General features: G+C 44.1%; 1 protein-coding gene across 1 annotated transcript; it reads left to right on the plus strand.

The window, feature by feature from the left end:
* Nucleotides 1-2587: 2587 nt before the first annotated feature.
* On the plus strand, nucleotides 2588-17360 carry LOC127035999 (ficolin-2-like). Its single transcript, XM_050926414.1, has 10 exons — nucleotides 2588-2745; nucleotides 6120-6233; nucleotides 6525-6578; nucleotides 8214-8249; nucleotides 8758-8793; nucleotides 9435-9470; nucleotides 9983-10110; nucleotides 11441-11570; nucleotides 15363-15497; nucleotides 16813-17360. Exons 1-10 carry the CDS (start codon nucleotides 2664-2666, stop codon nucleotides 17058-17060), a joined length of 999 nt encoding a protein of 332 aa, XP_050782371.1. The 5' UTR covers nucleotides 2588-2663; the 3' UTR covers nucleotides 17061-17360.
* Nucleotides 17361-17609: the final 249 nt, after the last annotated feature.

Below are 17609 nucleotides of genomic sequence, written 5' to 3' on the forward strand. Positions count from 1 at the left end.
TCTGCACTGCAGACTTTAGCCCCACAGCCCGAGCCCCATGAGCCCAAGTCAACTGATCTAGGCCAGGCCCGACCGTGCTGCAGGTCTTTTTTTGCAGGGTAAACGTACCCTTTCTGTAACATTTTTTTTAAAGGCACTAAGTGACATAGGGGCCTAAGCCTCATCTTCTAAACGGATTTAGGTACTTAGGAGGCTAGAGCCCATTGCCACTGACTTTTGAAAATGGGCCTTAGGCTCCTCAGACACTTTTGAAAATCCCACCCATAATTTTGTTCAGAACTGTACGTTACAGCAAGGCAGCTCAAACATTTCTGGGGCTGCTCATGCTGGTCTGAAGCCCACAGGTGGAGCGTAGGGAAGGACAGGCCTGGGGGGACAGTGAAAGTTGAAGTAGGAACCTTCAGTTTGCCTTTTTTTGTTTGTTTGAGCTGCATGTCTAAGTATAACTTTAATAAGTGGTTCTAATGGGCAATCTGTGCTAGTCTCAACCAGGCCTCGTGAACAAGAAGAGCTCCATGTAGCTCAGAAGCTTGTTCCTTTCACTAATTGAAGGCACTAAAAGATATTCCCTCACCCACGTTGTGTCTCTCCTATTCTGGGACCAATACAGCTACACCAACACTGCACAGAACATTTGTAAAAATCCTTGAACTTTAAGACACTCTTTGGTCTGACACTTCCCCCAGCTGAGTTGCACAATGTTTCATTGTTCTATATTTCCCTGGGGGTAAACAGTGCAATCATATTACAGCAGGTATTCTGTCCACCCATACCCTTCCTCCAGCTGTTGTGAACACAGAAAGGCTTCCTTTATTAAACTAGGCTGATTAATATTTGAGTCCCTCAGTGCCTCCCTCCCTCTCTGTCCTACTAAATCTGTTTTTGGCTTCTAGCGTTAAGTGGAAGGGAAGGAACTTGGGTAGTAGCCAGTGCTTTTACTGCCCTAATAAGACTCTTAAGGCTATTAACAATAAAGCAAACCTCTTTGAAAACTCAATCCACACCAATAACACTGGTGCAATCAGCCCTGAGGGAGCAGAGCCAGGTAAGGTAAGAACATTGAAGGGATGAGTGTCATGTCATCCTGCTACAGGAGAGACCCAGGTTCCAAAGAAACCTCAGGACACCTGTTCTTGGACCAGTGAAGACTGAGCATATGGCAGAGGCAACAAACTGGGGTTCCAGGAGTCAGGGGAGACTGATGTGGAGGAAACAGTGTAAACTTCCCTCTTTATGGAATTCTCTTCTGCCATGAAGCAAGTCTGTGAAGATGGAGGAATGGAAATGGTAGGAGGTAGAGACAGTGGAGTTAGTGGAAGAAGGCAGTTCTGAAAGCAGAGAGATGGATGGCAGGCTGTGCATTGGTCTCAAGGAAGAGGGCTCCAATCTATAGGGAACCATGGGGAGAAATGGAAGGACCAAAATGGATACATCACAGCAGGCAACTTTATTGGTGTCCATATGAAGCGTGGCTCTTGTCAAGGTTGAGGGCTGGCTCAGAGTGCTGACCTACCTCCTATTCTGTCTGTACTCTGCTCAGGTGCTTGGTACAGGCATACTAGGGAATCTCTCGCTGCCCAGTCCTGCAAACCCTCACTCATGTGACTCATCCCTTTAATTTCAATTTAACTACTCAGATGAACTAGACTTCACAGGACAGGTTTCTAAATGCTTCTCTAACCTGACCAGGATATTACAACTATGCCACCCCCAAGCAGGATTCCTTGATGAGCAAAACAGTGACAAAAACTGGATGAAAAATACCTTGTCTGGTTAGTGTCTGCCTTGGTGCACTACGTATCTGGATCCCCGCAAGTTGTGGTCCTTCAGAACCAGGGGGTGCTAATAGTCCAAATGTTTTTTTTTAGACACCTGCCACAGGAAGGTGGTGGTTGTTCTGTTGTTGGGTATTTATTCAGGGCCTGATCCAAGCCTACTGAAATCAATGGGAGGGTTTCCACTAATGTCAGTGTTCCTGGGATCCTAAAGCAGGTGGGACAGTCCGTTAGGAAGAATCTTTACATCATGAGACTTAATGACTCTCTGGAAGGTGCTCACACACCAAGGTGACGGGCCTGATAGCAGAGCCTGAACAGAGCAGAATACAAATGTGTATGTGTATGACTGAAATTATGCAAATACCCAGAGCATGGATGGATATTGCTGCTGCTTTATAAAGGGCAAGAGATTTGAATGTGGTAACCACTTATACAGGATCTGCTGCATGAAAGTGACTTGCCTGAGGTGTATTTAATTCCTTAGTTGTGGGTTAGTTCCTCAGTATTTTGGAATTAAGCTCCTAATAACCCTCCCCCCCACCCCCGACAGCTCTACTTTCAGTGTAAATCCCTTGGCTCTCAAAAGGAAAACCAGAAGAATGGAGTCAGAAGGCCACAGGAGGTTTTATATTTACAAAAAAAAAAAAGTGTTAACTCTTTTGAGGATTTCCCTGCATCCAGATGGCAACATTTCCTGTACAATGATCCCAGCAGGTAAAAAAACTAGACTTTGGAGACTGGCTGAGGAGACTGAGAAGTCAGGGGTGGAGCTTAATATTATTATTTGTATTGCCTGGAAAAGTCTCTCAGCTCTGAAATGCTAAAGCAGAGGAGAGGGCAGTGAGGAGACAAGTGGAGCTGCCGTTGCAGAGACCAGAACCAGCCATGGGGAGAGCTGCCCAGCAAACCCTCCTCGCCTTACTCTGTCTAGCAGCAGCGGTTTGTCAGGCTCAGGACACCTGCCCAGGTGAGTGAGGAACAAAGCTGTTACCTTTTAACAGCATGGGTCTGACTAGCTACTTTGCAGTAGATACTGTCCACTCCTGATAGTGAAGCGCCACTGTAGACTCGCCTGCAGTGAGGTCAGATGAAGAGGACACCAGGCCAAGGAGTCTGGCACAGTTCATCTCATGGGGTTTCCAAGAAATACTCCCCATAGGAGAGAGGAATTTGTGTGTGTGTGGGCGGCGGGGGCGGGGGGGGGGGGGCAGGATCCCAGCCTCCAAACCCCAGAGAACTGTGGAGAAAGGAAGCTCCTCCATGCTCCTCGGCAGCATGGCTCTCTGAATGGCAACCACATCATGCCTACCCCTTACTATTCCTCTCTGGGAAGGGGATGCTGTAGAGTTGGAATTCAAGTTGATGGGAAATTCCTTGGGTCCCAAACAGAGCATGTTGCAGGGACCATCTGCCCCCTTAGTTCCATTCCCTCATTAGCCCAGATCCAGGGGCCCTATCACATAGAGAGGACTTTCCGCTGATTTCTGAGGAGGAACGGGGAACACACATGATACAGCAGAGCTCTGAATGGGGAGGAACTGGACATATCAAACTCAGTTCATAGCTTCCAGCTTCTCCCCATTAGTATTAGACTCTTCTCCGGGCTGTGGCAGACCTGAGGACGTGGGGATGAGGGAGCCAAAGCTGTAAAATCCCCGGTTACTAAGAGGGAACCTTGAAAGACTCCCTTTCTCAAAACAAGACCATCTCAAATATCATCCCCAGTTGCTCCAATTCTGGCTGATTAACAATCCTCATGAAATCAAATACTTGCTTATGTGCCAGCCCCCACAAAGCCAATGTATGGGCTACGCAACACTGTTTCCTTGTACCCTTGCCCCTGGGAGGTATTATTCAGAGTCTTGCAACTGATGTGGAATGTAGAATAAGGGGGAAAATGCAGCTGTACTAATGCACATACAAAACAGTCCCCTTTTAGATTAAGGTTCCATTATTAAACAATTAATAAATGATTAACATGTTTTAATACATGGTTTGTCTATGGTTACAGATTGTTCTAGAGTCCATTAAGTCAATGGGGTGCTTACCATGGTTTATAACAGGAATCCCCAACGTGGCACCCGCGTACTGGCTGGCGGACGAGCATCTGCCAAAATGCCGCCAAAATGCCATCATCCTGAGGCACCACTGCCGAAATGCCGCCGAATCTTGTCGGCATTTAGGCGGATGCTCGACTGCCGCCATGGTCCTTCGTCTGGTGCCCGCCAGACGAAAAAGTTTGGGGACCACTGGCTTATAATAATCAATAATATGAATGATTATTTGCTATAACAAACCTTTGAATAAAACTATCTATAACATCTTCTACTGATGTGTTTAGAACCATCTATAACACATGCTACTTGTGTTTTTAATGTGCTTATAACATCTCTTCAACATTTATAAATGGCACCTTAGTACAAAGGATGCACCAAAAGATACTGTTTGGTTACAGGCTCTGTTACTCTGTGCACTTGGATAGAAGTAGCTCGGAAAACTGTTTTTTTTTTAAATTTTCTTCTTCCATACAGACTTGCATTTATTGAACTAGTTGGTGGTGGATAGTTTTTATTGCAGGTTCAGGTTGCTATAAGTCAACAGAGGCGCGGTTGTTAATCTTCATTCCATTCTATTCTTCCACAGACTTTCAGTTCAGAAAGTACTTTAAAGTGTTCAAGACTTGGAATTTTCTAACATGTTACATATAGTTAAATCACCACTCTTAATACACATTCTTGTATAAACCTCATTCCTAGATCACCTTCACAAATGGCTTTCAGTATGTAACAACTAAAAGCTACAGTTAAAGGGTAGAGATACTAACCTATAAGTTACATCACCTACACAGACATTGAAAACAGGGAAATGAACAGTAAAGCCACCAGTGAACAATTTCCAAGCAGAATCCTAGGCTCAAAACATGCTTCTCACACATCACATTTCCTATGTGTTGTAATGTTGGCACTTTCTGCTTGGAGGAAGTTGCTGATGTCTTTATTGTTCATTTCCCTGTTTTCCGTATTTGCACAGGAATGTCTTGTATGGGTTAGTAACTGTAACTTTCTCACAATGTGGTTTTATAAAATGTTTCTGATTCTTTTTCTAACCCTGACCCTGCTGTTATATCAACCTACAGTTGCTGTGTTCATGGCATACACAGAGAGAGTTAGAACCCCTTAGAACTTAAAGTGACAGCTTGTAATTTTAACACAGCTGTCAATACATCAAAGTTTCAGCTAGATGAATTGGTGTAAATTGGCAAAACTCCCCTGAAGTCAATTTGCCAGTTTACAACAGCTGACAATCTGATCCTTTGCCCCTTTCTTTCCAGCAATCTTGTTTTGAAACCTACTGTTCACACAATGAAGGACTGTCATGGTCAAGTACTGTTCAGGCAGTCCTCGACTTTATGATGAACGGCACTTAAAAATTTCTGAATTTACATCCTGATTTGACTTAGAACAATTGGTTTAGACTTTATGAAGCTTGGTCCCACAGTTGAGTGGATTGCGGTTCTGAGTTATGATGTTTCGCTTTATGATGCAATTTTCAGGAACCAACTGTGTCGTAAGTCCGAGGACTGCCTGTACAGTGTTAAAGATTTGCCATGTTTAAATGTAATATAATCTCTGAAATCATGGATGAAATCATCGTTACTTCATGCAGGTGTCATGAAGATAACACCCCCATGTCCCCTTCATCGTCTTTACTAGAGGGACCAAAGGGTTTGTTTTTTAAACTTCTTTTTCTAACGGACAACTTTTAAATAATTATATCTCATACTAATGGACTTCTCAGAAGCTCCATTCTGTGCTCAGAATTAGTGCTATAAATTTGAGGATGATGAATTACATGACACATATGTAAGAAGGAGGTTTATTCTCTGCTTTAAATGCAAATCTCAATGTAGTCTGGACTATAGAAGCTCTTGAAATTTCAGTCTGTGAGCAAGAGGAAATATGGACTGAGAGAACAGAAGAGTTTGAACCACAGAGGGACAGGCCAGAAAACCCACAGCTGGACAGGGAGTTTGGGGCAGAGGCTTTCCACTCTGACCCTAGCTTCCCCTAAGGTCCAAAGAAGATTCTTCTGCAGCCCCTCCCCATTGGGAGCCACAGAGGCACTCTGGGGTTGGGCTCAGAAGGTCAAGGGGCTTTTTCCTCCTACTTGTGCCTGTGCGAGCAAGCCTTGGTACCTACACTGCTTGTTTGTATTTGCCTTTCTAGTCAAGCAAAGGGCTCTGTTAGATCTCACATGTGGATCATGCTTCCGCCTGGAATTCACAATTTGCAGAACATCCCACATCCTGTGTCTCTGATAAAGATTATTTTATGTCTCCAGAAGTGAAAATGGTGGGTCTCAGTGGTAACGAGAGGCTCGCTATTCTGCAAGGATGCCCTGGAGTTCCTGGTGCCACAGGTCCCAAAGGAGAACCCGGAGCTGAAGGAATGAGAGGTACGTTCCTCAGCCCTGAGGGAGAATCGGCTTTGGATGGTGCAGGCACAAAAATGAATTACTCAATAAATAACCGTAGTGTTGCTGATAAAAATCTTGCATATAATTTACATAGTCTTTTAGCAATATCATCCACTGATGAAAATTGGCTTGGTTCCATTCGCTTCAGTGTCCTTTTACATTACCTGAGGATTAAGCCAGAAAGGGTAGAATTGGGAGCTCAGGTCTGTTCTAATTTCTTTTGTGTTTGAATATATATAAAATGTTTAAATTCATTCTCTGTGTTTGTAGGAGAAAAGGGAACTCAGGGGAGCTCTGGGAAGATGGGACCAGCTGGAGAGAAAGGTAAAGTAATAAAAAGACAAAGTAAATTTGTTTCACTACCATCAAATAATTTTTAACATTTGAATTTTCCTTTTATGAAACATTTAACAATCCTCCTCCCCCCATCTCCCTCTCAGTTTAGAGCATAAACTGAATCAAATTTAGGCCTCGCTTTGTTTTATGACTCACTCATGAACTGTTCCTGTTGCTAAGAATGTATCTGTTATCCCTGGTGCCCTATGCAGCCCCCCACACAGGTGCTGTGAGGGGCCCCAGGCCTCCCCCATCCCCAGGGTCTGGGATGCAGGAGACATGGGGAGACACTTTTGGGGGCCCCAGAGGCCCAGAGTGACCTGGGGGATTAGCAGGGGGCTGTGAGCAGCCCACTCCACTTCCCTCACCCCAGCCCCAGCCATGTCACTCAAGGGTGGGGGTTTGGGGGAAGGAATCTCCCCCCACTCCACTCACCGGCAGTGGCCAGTGAGAGTAGGGGGTGGCCCTTTCCACAACCTGAGCGACATGGCTGGGGCTGCATCTCTCCACTTCCCACCACCCGTGAGTGTGGGGGGTGATCCTTTCCCCGCACTCACCAGCGGCGGGAAGTGGAGCACCGCGGCTGGGAGCTGGTGGAGTTAGAGTGGGCTGGGGCCAGGTTGCTCCACTTCCTGCCACTGCCAGTGAGTGCGGGGTCACTGGGGGAAGAGGTGGAATGGGGGTGGGCCGGGGGTGGAGCAGAGGGGAAGGGTAAGAGGCAGGCGGAGGGAATTGTCTGGGACCCCACACCCCCCTAGGGATGGCCCTGCCCCTTGCAGGGGGGGCTGGCCAAGGTATAGAACTGGTCGCAGGGGCTGGTGCTGCTGCATATGCAGCACGCAGCTGCCTACGGCACCATGAAATTTAGGGTAATTTGGTGTCCCAAATTTCATGGTGCCTTACGCAGCTGCGTATGCTTAAGCATGGCCCTGCCCTGGTGTTCACCAACTTATTCTCAGCCCCTGGCTGTTTTGTGAAATGGTTGCTACAAGCATTGGTAGTTTATGGTGTGGAGTCACGTGATATAGTTTCCACTCCCTGAATAGTTGACTGAAACCTTTCAATATGAGAGTGACGACTGAAGAACTTCCGGTATGATTTCATGCAGTCTGTAGGACAAGTAAGTAGTTTCATTAATACTAGCAATGATCTAAATATTCACAAACAGCAAATAGTTGGACTCCATTGAATGGACACTAATTACATTTTGGGCCATTTTTTCACAAACAAATTCACAGATCTGTATTTTCAGTATTCACCCAGCTCTTATCCCAATAGAACCCCACTTGTAAGCTTTATAGACTCATAGACTCTAGGACTGGAAGGGACCTCGAGAGGTCAACGAGTCCAGTCCCCTGCCCTCATGGCAGGACCAAATACTGTCTAGACCATCCCTAATAGACATCTATCTAACCTACTCTTAAATATCTCCAGAGATGGAGATTCCACAACTTCCCTAGGCAATCTATTCCAGTGTTTAACTACCATGACAGTTAGGAACTTTTTCCTAATGTACAACCTAAATCTCCCTTGCTGCAGTTTAAGCCCCTTGCTTCTTGTTTTAAGCCCATTGCTTTCCTTGAGATTCCTACGTCTCTGTTCATTCTTTCCGTTTCCCACCAGGAGCGAAGGGTGACATTGGTGTTCCTGGTCTGAAAGGTAAGACACCTCCAACAATTTTAGCTTGTTGATCTCTATGCCTGTCTTTTAGGTGTTACCCGGAGTGATAGAGACTGAGTCAGTAGGGACTGCAGTTGTGACATGCCAAGAGTTTTCCAAAAGAGCTTGGCACCCAATGCGTCCCAGAGTCAATGAGAGTTGGGCACTTAACTTTTTTGGTCTCCTTTGGAAATTCCAGCCTTCACCTCAGAAATTAAAAAACACCACCCCCTCATACACACTATTTTCTCAAATTACCCTCTCAACTGTACCCATTCAACTCGGAAGAAGTCAGTGGGGTGGCACTGATGTGAAAAAGAATTTGGCCCTCTCTCCTCTGTGTCAAGCTTATCAAACTCTGGAAGAGTTAATACTTTTTTCCATGGGGTGATGTCGGGGGAACTTGGGTTTTACGCCAACATGGAATTAAAAACAAATGCTGGGATGAGTACTCAGATCAGGATGCTGTCTCTTGGCTGTGTAATGATTTGTTGCCGTGTGTTTTTAGGAGCTAAAGGAGACATTGGAGTACCTGGAACTATAAGTAAGAACATCTACAATTTCTTTTATGGCAAGAGTATAATTTGATTTCATTTTAAAAGCAGTACACTTGACCCTCACAGGAAACTTTCAGAGTGCAATTTGTTTGCAGACAATACTGAATTTAGTAATATCCCTGGAGCTGAGGAGCTATCCAAGAGTGTGAAAAAAACCTTGACCTCTAAATTAGCGATGAGCATGGGTTGTCACATGTGCATCTGTGTTTGGATCCAGAACTGATCTCCCCTAAAAGTTTGGGGAGGCTCACATCACAGCCAATGTGTGAAATTGTACGTCTTTGGTGCAGAAGGAACTAAAGGGATAAAATTTATTTCACACCCTGCAATTGCCTGAATGTTTCCCAGCTTGTGAAGAATGTTAAGTAAGGTGTAAGTGGATGTTATTTTTATGGATGGGGTTGTGGAAGTAAAATCTGTGGTTGGAGAGAATGTAAGGACACTGATCTTTGTCTAGGGAAGGACTTGTCTCCAAATACTGGTACCTGGAGTCAGAGATGAGTTAAGATGCTTTACTGTCTCTTAACTCATGATACATACATGCCTTGTGGCCTGAGCAGGAGTTTAGGAAAATAACATTCTTTTCCTGGTTTCAATCCCCCTCCCTTGTGTTTTCCTTTCTGAACAGCCGAGAAGGAGCTGGAGGACATACACTGTAAGACAGGTGAGTGTTTCCTAGAATCATATTACATGAGCTGTTCAACGCATCCCATTCAAGGGACCTGAAGCTCAGCTCACAATGCAAAGACACAGTCGAAGGTGCTTGCAATTCATTCTGACTTCTGTAGCAACTAGTGGAATTGACACCTGTTTCTGCTATGTTAGCATTATTGACTTGAGGTTCAGTTATACCAGAAACCTTACTGACTGTAATACAAGCAGGTAATCCTGTAAAATAGGCTAGTGACTAAAACCCACTGTGGTTCCTTGTGTATATTACCATATGAAGTCTGAAGGGGTTAGTTTCATCGGGAATGCACTGTTTTGCTGCTGTCTTTTCAGCCAGGAGTCAGGACTTAGGAAGCTGGTTAAACACAAATCCAGCACTCCAGGGTTTGGAAACTCCAAAGACAACTATTTGAAATTCCTAGTTCCTTGAAAAGGGATCAATGCTGCTCATGAAATTATCTGTTCCAGCAACATTTATTTATAACATTAAATTACCATCCTCTCCAGGAGCGAAGAACTGCAAGGAGCTGTTAGCCAAAGGGAAAATCATGAGCGGCTGGAACACCATTTACCCGCATGACTGTAATGCCATGACCGTGCTGTGTGACATGGACACAGATGGAGGTGGATGGATAGTAAGTGAGAACAAATTATGAAGTGCCCATTCTTGCTGCCATCAAAGCCAATGCAAATCATTGCTGGCTCCCACAGGGAGTGGGATGGGGCCAAGGGTTTGCTCAAACAAATCAGTTCCTAGAAAGAACATCAACCGCGTGAAGGCATTCGTAACCCTTGTTGAAAATGAAATCTATTTTTTTGCGCTGTCCCAGTGATACATGTTTGCTAGGAGCAGGACTTCAAACAGAAATTTCCCAACTTGTCAGTGTGTTTAAGATAAAACTGAGGCTGAGCTGGGAGCTGGTTTAAATCTGTTCCATTAGCATTTGGGGGAAGAGAAGGCGCACAAGATGAGGAAAAAAGGGAAGAGCTGATGGGGTTAAGGGAGTGAGGTCTTACAGGTTCTGGTTACCTTTGTATCCAATACCTATAGTACTATAAAAGGAAAACTCCATAGCCCATTGTGTTAAATGGGGTTGAAAGAGGAGGAAAATATGTGCAATGCAGAGGAATTCTGTTTCAGTAAGATTTCAGAATTTGGCATATTTACAAATCAGAATTAAACCTGAAAATTTTAAAATTCTCCAGAGGAATATTCTTTTGTTGTTGTTGTTGTTTTGTTTTGGATAAATCAAAAATATTTGATTTAGATATCAGTACAAATGTGTCATTTTGATGTTGACTTTTGTTTATATTATAATCAATAGTTACAAAAGGTTGAGGAATTCAATACAATTTTATGAAGCATTTCAATTCAATGGAACTGCATTTTTTGACTAGCTTTTAATATTTTTTTCTTTTAATTTCCAATTTCCCTGTTAAACCTATTAACACAGCAGTGAGAGGATTCCCCTTTTTGGTTTAAGGCACCAGGTGCTCAGAAAGTTTCACTTGCATAACTGGAACATGGATGTAGACAAGATCCTTATTGGTAATTTTTGTCCACAGCTGCTACCTTCTAACGCTTACTTTTTCCTTGTGTACATGTCATTCCTTAGCTTTCCAGCATGTAAGATGTGAAATTGTATTTGTTCATTGCTTTAGACTTCTATTGGTGGGCTCGATGCAGAAAGTACCGGGTGAGATTCTATGGCCTGTGTATGAGGACACCTTCTTGACCTTAAAACCTATGAATCTATTACAGCATCTATCCACTTTGTCAATTCTCAAAACAGATGAAAATAAGTACCAGTAATTAAATACCAATCTGAGCTCTCATTTATATCCTGCGAGGCAGAGTAGAATTTGACTAATTTAATAGTGATTGCTGATGCTTTAAAATTCTGCTGTGTGCCCTTGCTTTGTTCAGGACAGAAACTGACCAGCATCCCTTTCATTTCCCTGCAGGTTTTCCAGAAGCGGGCAGATGGTTCCGTGGACTTTTTCCGTGACTGGAATTCATACAAGAGAGGTTTTGGCAGCCGGCTGTCAGAATTCTGGCTGGGAAATGACAATATTCACCTATTAACCTCTTTTGGTAATTAAATAACGTGCATCATGTGCACTTTCCCCCACCAAGTTCTCTCTATAAACTTGATTGTAGAGCGTTCTCTTTGTAACTTTAACTAGGCTCTCTGAAAAGGAAAAGAACAGTCCAGCCATATGTCAGCTACTGACTTTCCTTGTTGTGTGTTTCCCTAGAGAGAGATGGATTTAAGGTGGCAGCTGTGACAGGTTCACCCTGGGGTGCCCCCTGGAACTGGGGTACCACTGAGCCCTCTGACTCACCAGTCTGGTCTCCCTCTCAGCTCTGTGCTGCTGTGCCAGGCCATAGACCGCTCCCAGTCCTACACTCTCACCAGCATTCGTACAGGCAGGGACACACCCAGCTGCAGTTACATGCAGGCTTTGGCCAGCCACCACATGAACAAACAATAGAGAGGCTGCAGCCAAAATTACCCCCGGCTTTCCAGCCTAGGACCCCAGATCTGTACTGTCCTGCCCCGGTCAAAACCCTGACCAGTATGAATTTATTACTCGGTTCTCCTCTCCTTCAATGTGGAGAGGAATATGCAAACTTGTGGTAACCCAGCTGAGATTTTTCCCCAGAGACTTCACTTAAAGGCACACTGGTTTAGGTTAAAATATAAAACAAGTTTATGAACTACAAAAAGATAGATTTTAAATAATTGTAAGTGATAGCAAACTGATCAAAGCAGGTTACCTAGTAAATAAACAAAAATGCAAACTATGCATAAGTAGAAGAGTAGGCTTTGAAATAACAATCTCTCACCTTGACTGATAATACAAGCAGGCTCACAGATTCTCAACCACAAACTGCACTTACTTTTCAGGTTGGGATCCCTACCCCCATTTCAAGTCCTTTTCTTTCAGAGCTTCTCTCAGGTGTTCAGTTGTGGGGAGTAAAGAACAACCGATGATGTCACTCCTGGCCTTATATAGCTTTAGCATATGGTGGGAACCCTTTGTTCAAAAAACAGTTCCCAGCCCAGTTTGTGGAAAAATACAGGTACCCAAAATGGAGCCCAGAGTCATGTGGGCTGGTCACATGCCCTTGCAGAGTCACAGCAGCCATTACTTACAGGCTGTGTGGAGCATTCTCAGGAAGGCTCACTGGGTGGCGGATGAGCTTCTCCTAAGGCCTACTGCTTTTCCTAATGGCCAATTATCTTGAATAGGCCCTTCCCAATCAGCTGTCTATGCATTTTTCCCCGTGGGTGTAACGACATTTGAAACACAGATACATAGTCAATATTCATAACTTTAGATACAAAAATGATACATCCATGCAAATAGGATCTGATATGCTGCCACCAATTAGGACTTAGGTAGAGCGCCTGATAGACTCTGGTCTCCCCCAAAACCTTCCCTGGGGACCCCAGGACCCAGATTCCCTGAATCTCACAACAAAGGGGAATAAACCATTTCCCTTCCCCCTCCTTTCTTCCTCCCAGCTCTTCCCACCCTGGGTATACTAGGAGAGATAGACAGATTCAAGCTCCGTGAATCTAAACAAAGGGATTCCCCCTTCACCCTTCCTCCTTCCCCTCACCCAGGGGCAATACAGATTCAAGCTCCGTGAATCTAACACAAAGAGGAAACTTATCCTTCCCTTCTCCCCACCAATTCCCTGGTGAGTACAGACTCAATTCCCTTGAGCCTCAACTGGGGAAAAAATCAAACAGGTCTTAAAAAGCAAAACTTTTAATAAAAAGAAGGAAAAAAAAAGTACAAGTTATCTTTGTAATTTAGATGGTAAATATTACAGGGTCTTTCAGCTTATAGACAATAGAAAGAAAGCCTTCTCCAGCAGAAATACAATTTAAAATACTTTCACCCAAATACACATTAAAACTCTACCAGCCAGATACACAGTTGCAAATACAGAAAAACAATTAAAAAGACTAAACTGTCTTTCTACTTTTGTACTTACAAAATTGGAACAGAAGACTAGAGCCTGTAGGTATGTGTGGTCACTCTCAGAACCTAGAGAGAACAAAGCAAAACCCAAAACTACAAACAAAGGCTTCCCTCCACCAAGATTTGAAAGTATCTTGTTTCCTGATTGGTCCTCTGGTCAGGTGTTTTTTTGGTTCCCTGTTTGTTAACCCTTTATAGGTAAAAGAGACATTAACCCTTTACTATCTGTTTATGACACCAGCCCAGTTTGTGGAAAAATACAGGTACCCAAAATGGAGCCCAGAGTCATGTGGGCTGGTCACATGCCCTTGCAGAGTCATAGCAGCCATTACTTACAGGCTGTGTGGAGCATTCTCAGGAAGGCTCACTGGGTGGCGGATGAGCTTCTCCTAAGGCCTACTGCTTTTCCTAATGGCCAATTATCTTGAATAGGCCCTTCCCAACCAGCTGTCTATGCTGGAAGCATTTTTCCTCGTGGGTGTAACGACATTTGAAACACAGATATGTAGTCAATATTAATAACTTTAGATACAAATATGATACATTCATACAAATAGGATAATCATATTCCGCAAATCATAACTTTTTGCAATGACACCTTACATGATCCATTTTGTACAAAATGCATCATAAGTACGCCATAATCATATTATAATATTACTATGGCAAATATGGGGCATTGTGCTAGAGCGGCTGCCATCCCATAATTGTTAAGGTGCAGTATAAATTCTGCACAAGAGTACAAAATGTTAAATGCTGGTAATAGAGGACATGCATGTTACAAAAAAGGTTCTTTTGTGGAATCTCATTGGACCAGCTAACACTATAGCTCTGGTGGCTCTAGTCAAGTCCCGGCAAATAGTGATGAATCAAATGGTAAGTATTCCTTACCAGAAATTCCTATCTTCTAGTTATGAGACACGGATGGACCGGTTGACCAGAACATAGAACAGGGGTTCTCAAACTGGGGATCAGGACCCCTCAGGGGGTCACGAGGTTATTAAATGGGGGGTTGTGAGCTGTCAGCCTCCACCCCAAAGCCCGCTTTGCCTCCAGCATTTATAACGGTATTAAATATATAAAAAAGTGTGTTCAATTTATAAGGAGGGGGTTGCACTCAGAGGTTTGCTATGTGGAAGTGGTCACCAGTACACAAGTTTGAGAACCACAGAACTAGAGGCATAAGAGCTATTCTGCTTATGCCCCTCTTGTTTGGGTGTTGATTGTTGGTCTCAAGTTAAGGAAGAGCATGACCCAGAGACTGCTGATTATTCTTATTCTGGCGAACAAGAACTCTAAAAATAATGCAGGAAATGTAGAGAAGCTTTGTTTTGCAAAATCTGGGCCTCCTGAGAACTCTCTTTCCAGCTGCCCAGAGCCCTTCTCTGTCCCTCCCCCAACCAGTTGATCAATCAAGTTTTCAACACATTAGCCCCCCTTGTTTGGGTGTTGATGACCTTAAAAAGTCATCACTGCGCTGCAAGTAGGGGCTAATGAAACTGGTTTCAAATATCTTCTTGCTCAGCACCTAGCATTCAGGTATGCATAACCAGGGACGGTTTTGAGGGTTTCTTTATGGTTGCATCTAGTTCTGGCACTGAGGATTCTAAGACATAAATGTAACTAAGATAAGAGATGCAACCTACCAGTCCAGGATGGGTGAGCAGTGACTCCAGTGGAAAGGGAGAGGTTTTGGTGTCAAAGCTGAAGGGAAGGGTGCTGCTGGTTTGCCTCTTTTAGAGGTGAGGTGAAGTTGAAGGAACTGAAAAGCTGTGCTGGGTGACAAGGCTCAAATTCTTGGGTTCTGCCATACAAAACCCCCTCAAGATGCAAAATGTGACTGGCACCTGATGAGTTCTTTTATTTCTTTCCAATTTGTTTCCATTAGGAACTAATGAACTTCGCATTGACCTCACAGATTTCGATAACAACCATGCGGTTGCCAAGTACAAGTCATTCAAAATTTTAGGAGAGACTGAAAATTACAAGCTGATTCTTGGAGATTTCCTTGGGGGTAATGCAGGTAGGTGCCATACATGGTCTCCACATTTCATAGCACAGAAAAATGCTACAATGCTCACTCTTCTGTTCTGCAGACTAAACAATCCCAGTTCCCTCAGCTTCTCCTCATAAGTCATGTGCCCCAGCCCCCTAATTATTTTCATTGCCCTCTGCTGGACTCTCCAATTTGTCCACATCCCTTCTGTAGTGGGGGGACCAAAACTGGATGCAGTACTCCAGGTGTGGACTCACCAGTGCTGAATAGAGGGGAATAATCACTTCCCTCGATCTGCTGGGAATGCTCCTACTAATACAGCCCAATATGTCATTGGCCTTCTTGGCAACAAGCACACACAGCTGACTCAAATCCAGCTTCCCATCCACTGTAATACCCAGGTCCTTTTCTGCAGAACTGCTGCTTAGCCAGTCGGTCCCCAGCCTGTAGCGGTGCATGAGATTCTTCCATTCTAAGTGCAGGACTCTGCACTTGTCCTTGTTGAATCAGATTTCTTTTGGCCCAATCCTCCAATTTGTCTAGGTCACTCTGGACCCTGTCCCTACCCTCCAGCATATCTACCTCTCCCAGCGGCGTAGTGTCATTTGTGAACTTGTTGAGGGTAGAATTAATCCTATCATCCAGATCATTGATAAAATTGTTGAACAAAACTGGCATCAGGACATCAAGCCGTTGATCACTACCCGTTGAGCCTGACAATCTAGCCAGCTTTCTATCCACCTTATAGTCCATTCATCCAATCCATACTTTTTTAACTTGATCTTTGAAATGGTACTGTTATTGTTTATTTATATCACGATAGCACCTAGACAACCTAAGTGAGGTCACATGTTGTATTATCAGTTAGCAGGTGCTGTACATGGTAAGAGAAATGGGAATCTAAATAGACAAGACAGGGTTGCAAGTAAGGAAGAATGATTTACAGCTAAGGAACTGAAGTTCAGAGATATTATGATGGCCATTTTGCAGAGAGGCTTAAGGTACCCAACTCCCGTTGACTTTCTAGTGACTTGTCCCAGGTCACCCAGGAGGTTTGTGAAAAATCTAGGTAGAAAACCCAGAAATTCTGAATCCTAGTCAGGTGAATACCTGCACCTCAGAAGAGCTGGAGATGGTATGTAACCCAGTGCCTGCTGCATCAGGAACCGAGATGGAAACAGTAAAATAGAGCTTCAGACTCCTGTCTATAGTTCAAGGGATTCTGAGTGCCTCACGAAAGGGGGAAATGGACAGCACGACTCCAGGAACATTAGACTTGGCCAATGAGGAACTAAACCGCCTGCAACCTGCCATAAATAGTGATTTCATTTATTTTACACAGGGGATTCGTTATCCGGCCACAACAACATGCTGTTCTCAACTAAAGACCGACAGCAAGATCCTGGTTCGAACAAATGTGCAACAACCTACAAAGGAGCCTGGTGGTACAGTAGCTGCCATAATTCCAACCTGAATGGGATGTATTGGCTGGGATCCCATAGCAGCTTTGCAGATGGTGTGAACTGGCAGGCAGGCAAAGGGTACAACTACTCCTACAAACGGTCCGAAATGAAATTCAGGCCTGTTTAGCCCAGCAGGAAGGCAGGCGATCACGCGGCAGTGAACGTGTCACTGGAGTAAACTTGTTTTGTATGCACCTACTTCTATCAATAATTTTGGGTTCCTTCCCCCTCTCCTTAAGATAGCTACTTTCTGCTGGTACCTGACTTGCTATTGCAGGCTGGTGCCAGCTGAGGTTTTTCATGGTTCAACTAGTGGCAGTGCAAGGTGGGGAGAGACAGAAATATGGATCAAAGGGTTTGAGAACAACTGGAAATCCTACACACTCTGTCTGCTCTGCATTGCTGATTATTTTAAATAAAACATGTCTTTGTAATGCAACCGAGGCTGCACTTCTTTGTTTCCAGATAATTAGGGCTGACATAGGAATATCCTTCCAAGCAGGTGTCTGTTGTCCAGATAATGAGCATCCCCATTCTGCATTCTTATACAAAGGTCATGCGGAAGGGCTTCTGCAGGAGGGTAATGGTGTTTAGTTGGCCAGATTCTTACAGGTATTTAGGTGCCTGGGAGTTAGGTACCTAAATCTCTTTAACAATCTGGACCTGAGTGACTTAG

This window comes from Gopherus flavomarginatus, chromosome 17 (genome assembly GCF_025201925.1).
Source record: "Gopherus flavomarginatus isolate rGopFla2 chromosome 17, rGopFla2.mat.asm, whole genome shotgun sequence".
NCBI lineage: Eukaryota > Metazoa > Chordata > Testudines > Testudinidae > Gopherus > Gopherus flavomarginatus.

Bases quoted from the DNA above. Each gene is read 5' to 3' on its own strand.
- LOC127035999 (XM_050926414.1), top strand. From the start codon at position 2,664: ATGGGGAGAGCTGCCCAGCAAACCCTCCTCGCCTTACTCTGTCTAGCA. The intron at 9,471-9,982 runs GTGAGTGTTTCC...CATCCTCTCCAG, and splicing joins GGACATACACTGTAAGACAG to GAGCGAAGAACTGCAAGGAG. The intron at 10,111-11,440 runs GTAAGTGAGAAC...ATTTCCCTGCAG, and splicing joins CAGATGGAGGTGGATGGATA to GTTTTCCAGAAGCGGGCAGA.